Source organism: Amborella trichopoda, chromosome 13 (genome assembly GCF_054954075.1).
Source record: "Amborella trichopoda isolate Santa Cruz 75 chromosome 13, AtrichopodaSantaCruz75HAP2 v2.0, whole genome shotgun sequence".
Taxonomy (NCBI): Eukaryota; Viridiplantae; Streptophyta; class Magnoliopsida; order Amborellales; family Amborellaceae; genus Amborella; species Amborella trichopoda.
The window spans coordinates 4,656,175-4,661,526 of NC_142348.1; the positions used below are offsets into that span (position 1 = coordinate 4,656,175).

Sequence of the window (5,352 nt, forward strand, 5' to 3'; positions counted from 1 at the left end):
GTAGGTTTTGGACAGTCAATTTGATGATTTTACTTTTAGGGTTTTTTAGTAGCAGGCTTTCAACTCAGAACGGCGTTTGCATCCTCGACACCCTAGGCTCCACCCGAATTTGGGAAACTTGGGTGCAATGCATGAGAGGGTGTTTGTGATCAATGCTCTGTGGTTTGGGAGTTAGAGTCACATACCAGTTGTTCTCTCTACCGCAAGACACCACAAATAAGCAACATTTTGAATGAGTTCATATAAGGTGGCAACCTTATATTATAAAAAAAAAATGAACACCTAAAATATCGAGTAGAAAAGAGGGCTTCCGATATTGGAAAATCTACCAATTGATCATTTTGACCTCGAGATGTATGGATATAATGAAAAAAAAAGAATTTTAAATACTAAACATAATACATTTTGTAACAAGTTATCTTAAATGTCTATTTCAAGATTTTTAAGTGTATATAGATCTGTTTGATTTGCATTGTTTATAAAATTTCAATTTTATAATTAAGGTTGAATATAGATTTTTAAACCACTGCACCTTATTTGTAACCTTATTTGTATAATATAAAGTGGGTACCTCATACAAACTTCTCCCGCATTGCATTGTGTAAAAGGTCAACCCTTTTTCCTGTGAACTGTACTGCCGGCAAAGAATGCAATCAGATGTAATATAAACAAAATTCAAACAAGATGAAAAAGTGTACTGCTCTTTCCTTTTTCCCTCCTACCGACTCGATCCTCTGATACTATAGGTGTGAAAGTAATGCTACCAACAAGGAAAGAGTAATACACTTTACTATCTTGTTTGAAGTTTGTTTCTATTAAGATGCTGCCCATAATGCATTAAACTATCAGGCTGAAGCCCATAAAACTAAATTTGATGGTTTTCAATTGAAATGTCTAGTGTTTAAACCCCTGGAGTCAGATCGAAAAAAAAATCCTGAATATGTTATATAGTCCATTGGAAAGCAATGGCAACTTGTTCCAAGTTATTTGCCTGAATATAAGTTATGTTATGGTAGATAACAAAGTATTTGAACAAAATCAAATTGTAGCACCCCCATGTTCTCTTTCAAAATGAGAGCAAGCCAATTAACTGCACAAAATTTATGATTCATGAAGTACAGGTGCTGTTATAGAGGGTTCATTAGCCCATGTTTAATGGCTTCAATTTGTCCAGCAACTTCCTTGCTTCTATGAACCCCAGGGGTCCTAAGGACACATACTTAATTTTTCTCCACCTGCATAAATTTTCCAAAAGATGGGTGAGAATGTAATCCACATTTGCAATGTCCGGTTTCATTGGAAAAGAAACCTTTTGGTCTAAGATTAAAAGCTGAAGGCTGAGCTACCTTGGAATATATGGAAGTGCTAAGCAATGGAGATGGAGGTGATCAACACTGTTCATAGGAGGTTGATGGAAGCCAAACCTGCAAGCAGGCCAAAGATTTAAATGTTCTTGAAAGGACGCTCTCTCTCTCTCTCTCTCTCTCTCTCTCTCTCTCTCTCTCCAGCACAGTGTCTCATTGAAATTTTGGCATTTTTGAACCTAATCCTGAATCTCTAGCCCCAGTATCCAAAACGAACAATGGCTATTTTCTCATGAAGCTTTCAAATATTTATGTTGTTACTAACGTAAAAGCTTAAAAGGATCACCTCCCATAGATCACCCTATCTTACAATGCTGAGTGGAAGTTTCGGACTGAAATTTTCAAATTTAATATTTTAGACTAAAGCCAGATCCTCATATATGCTTGGCAAAAGCTATAATTATCAAAAAATAGAAATAGGCCATAATTATGGCTTTTATCTAGGTCTTACTCCCCATCTTTATGATCCAAGAGACTTGGACTGATCACCTAAAATATTCACCAAGCACATGATCCTGTTGAAGCAACAAATGAAATCTTAATCCTATTATAGGTATTCCCAAGGATGTGAAGGGCAAGGTCCAATTATCAATTACATGAAGATCAACTAGTTTTCTCAAAAAAATAAAAACTATTTGGGTATTGTTTTAAGATTAGAAATTATCACTGACCACTATATGGGTCAGTCCAATTTTGTTTTCCTTGGAAATTTATTACATATCAGAAGAAAAACAGTTCTCAGTATTGCATTAAAGCCTTCATTATTTTTCAATCGCTCTAGTTTACCTTCTTGAGGGAAGCATTGTTTTTGGAGAAGTTACTCTTAAGTCACTCATTTTCTGCCTTGAAATGAACAAACCAACAAATTCTATGGACATAACATTCAGACAAGGAGAACATGACATGCTGATGCATTGAAGTAAGCAATACCTATATTCTGGGGCCTCAGGTGCATCTTTTTGTAACAAGTTTTGGCCCACATTCAGCATGTGATTCACTGCCAGGAAATTATAGCAATGAGAAGTGTCAACAAACACCAAAAGCCTTGGAATTTGCCATAGAATCTTCTATATACAGTTGCTCAACTAACCCAAAGTATTTCTTATATTGTCATCATAAAAAAAATCAGCTCAAGTTGCATATCAAAACTAGTATATTTACTACCCAGAAAGTCCAGCATACCTAAGAGAGAATGTTCATTGCTCCTCCGAAGATCTTTGACAGTTGCAATGTGCTCAACAGGAATAACAAGGAAGTGGCTGCCAAATTGTCAAACTAGATAATAATATGTTTTACATCAAAAGAGGTAGTACAAAGGGGTATAAAAATTCAGAAAGAAGTGAAAAGAAGCCATCCAACATAAGTTGTTGACTTATGGCTAAAACCATATCTATAAAGAAAAACCTCTCTCTCCCAAAAGCAATTATACATTCCTATCATTCTACTTTTCTAAACAAAGCAATCCCTAGTCAATTAGGAATGGGTTGAAGGCTAGGTGGTTAGGGAGGCAGGTTTCTACAACATGAGGTCTTGAGTTTTATTCCTACCATGGGTAGGGACCCCATCCCCACTGAATTAACCCAAAAAAAAAAAAAAATCCCTAGTCAATTCAAAGCAGCTCACTTAATCAGGGCATAAACCGATATGCAAGTGACCTAAAGCTTTGCTGCAGTCCTAGCTGTTTATGATCTCCCCCCTTAACTCACAATGATATCACTGGCTTGGTTGGAATCCCATTAAAGGTAATTATGTGGTGGTCCTATTGTTAAGACTTTTAGCAAGAAAACTCATCTAGAATAAATCATATTCTTCAGGGGATATAACCATATTCCTCCAAGACTCAGTAAAGTTCCATATGTGATGAGATTCTTCGATCATGAGGAAAGAATTCAATAAACAGATATAAGGCCTTTAATCCATATCCTAGAGGGGAATGATCAGTTGCACTGGCTCACTTGGGTTGGTCAGGTCACCTTTTAATTTCTAATTTTCCACTTTCCACTTTAATAAAGATCCAATGGACGGAAAGCCCAAACCCTTGAATTAATCTAATAGGTATGTTCTCTAATAAATATCATTTTATAACTATGTATACTTCAGACTTTAAATACATCATCGTCATTTGAGCCTTATCCCAACTATTTGGCGTCCGCTAGCAATTAATAACATGGCAAGCGATTAATAACATTACACAGCTAGGTATCTAAGTAGTGGAGAGTACAAATAGGCCACTTTCAAATTGACGAGCTGTAACTCTTGAGAAAGAAGTAGTGGAGAGTACAAATAGGCCAATTTCAAATTGACTAGCTGTAACTCTTGAGAAAGATCAGTTTCATGCCATTTAAGAACAATTAAATTATTATTTCCAAGCATCAAGGTAATACATTTCCCCCAATCCTGATCATTAAAAGACAGATGAACTCAATTAACGGACTATACTAAGAACAAAGTCGAAAAGGGAAGAGAAAATCAAAACAAAGCAATTTAATAAGAAAAAACAATAGATTGCTCATGGAAAATGAGCTTTCAAACAACGAAATATGAAACCAAAATTTGATAATGTAAAAGGAGAGGATCATAGCCACAATAACACTTCTGTGATTGTCATTTACAAGTTAACCCAACATCTGCAATTTCCTAACATGAAGCAATTTGTATACTTATCAAAGAAATCTAGCTAAATCCTCAATATGTATCGAAAAACCCATTTAAATCAAGTGAAAAAAACTCAAATTCAATAAGAAAAACTACTAGCTATACGAAATTAGATACTGACTATATTCAACAAAGGAAAGATTTGGATCAAATTCAATGCATCTGTTGAATAAATCCGCAGTTTTCAGAGCTAGAATAGTAACGCAACGGAAGTATTAGGTTATTCCCTAATGTCAAGCGAAACGTTTCTTCTGACTAAAAACAAGATTTCAAAACCAAAAATATATGATTTACCAAAATGCCGAGGGGTTGTTATCATGAAAAGCAACGACCCTATCATCCTGTAAAATGAGAATTCCATATATTAGAACTCCAGAGAGAGAGGGGGATGAGGGGGGCGGTTTTCAAATTTAAAGAGAGAGTGACAGGGTTTTCAAAATTTAGAGAGAGAGTGACAGGGTTTTGAAAATTTAGAGAGAGAGTGACAGGGTTTTCAAAATTTAGAGATTGAGAGAGGGTTTATATATTTATATATATATATATGTGGTTTTCAAATTTTAGAGAGAGAAGGGGGTTCCCAAAATTTAGAGAGAGAAAGAGAGGCGTATGACCGACAGAGTAGAGGAGAGGGGTAGAAGTGGAAGATCGGGCAATTTTACAGAACAAACACCCTTCCATCGCTCTCCTTTCACCAAAAACGCTTCGTCCGGAAATTTATATGGAGATATGACCTAAGTGCTCCTAACTCTGATTCTAAATAACGAAAATATCCTACCTCCTTTTTATGTTCGCGGGAGATAAATTACGGAAACCCCCTAATTTGTGTTGTGAAATAGGCCGAAATTGCCCCTGATCATTTAAATTATTTACGTGTTTATCCTTATTAAGATGCTATAATCTACACCGTCCAATTATTTCTAATCAATCATGCCAATCCTCCGCTTTCGAGAATTATATAAAATCTACACTGTCCAATTAATTTGCATGATATTGATGTTAAAGGAATTAGTGTAGTATTTTTGAAAAAATGACATCTCACAAGTTTGAGGTAGAAAAATTTAATGGGAAAGATAATTTTGAAATTAAAAATGCAAGATTTATTGGTACGTCAATGCCAACACAAAGCATTACTTGTAAAAGATAAGAAACCGGTAAATATGATCGATGATGATTAGGATGAACCCGATATGAAGGAACAAGTCACTATTCGATTGTGTTTAGCGAATGAAGTTTTGTTTAATATTGTTGGCGAAAAAACAGCAAAAGATTTGTGGGAAAAATTGAAAAGTTTGTATCAAACAAAATCTCTCACAAACCGAATTTTCTTAAAAAA

At 35.1% G+C, this 5,352-nt stretch overlaps 1 protein-coding gene across 1 annotated transcript; it reads right to left on the bottom strand.

Annotated features, from left to right (window-relative positions):
- Nucleotides 1–922: 922 nt before the first annotated feature.
- HINT4 (histidine triad nucleotide-binding 4) lies at nt 923–4,772 on the bottom strand. The gene is made up of 6 exons (XM_006838096.4): nt 4,635–4,772; nt 4,314–4,360; nt 2,547–2,623; nt 2,295–2,361; nt 1,347–1,424; nt 923–1,235 (listed from the first exon to the last, which is right to left on the bottom strand). The coding sequence occupies exons 1-6, from the start codon at nt 4,695–4,697 to the stop codon at nt 1,142–1,144; spliced, it is 426 nt and encodes a 141-aa protein (XP_006838159.1). The 5' UTR covers nt 4,698–4,772; the 3' UTR covers nt 923–1,141.
- Between the last annotated feature and the right edge of the window lie 580 nt (nt 4,773–5,352).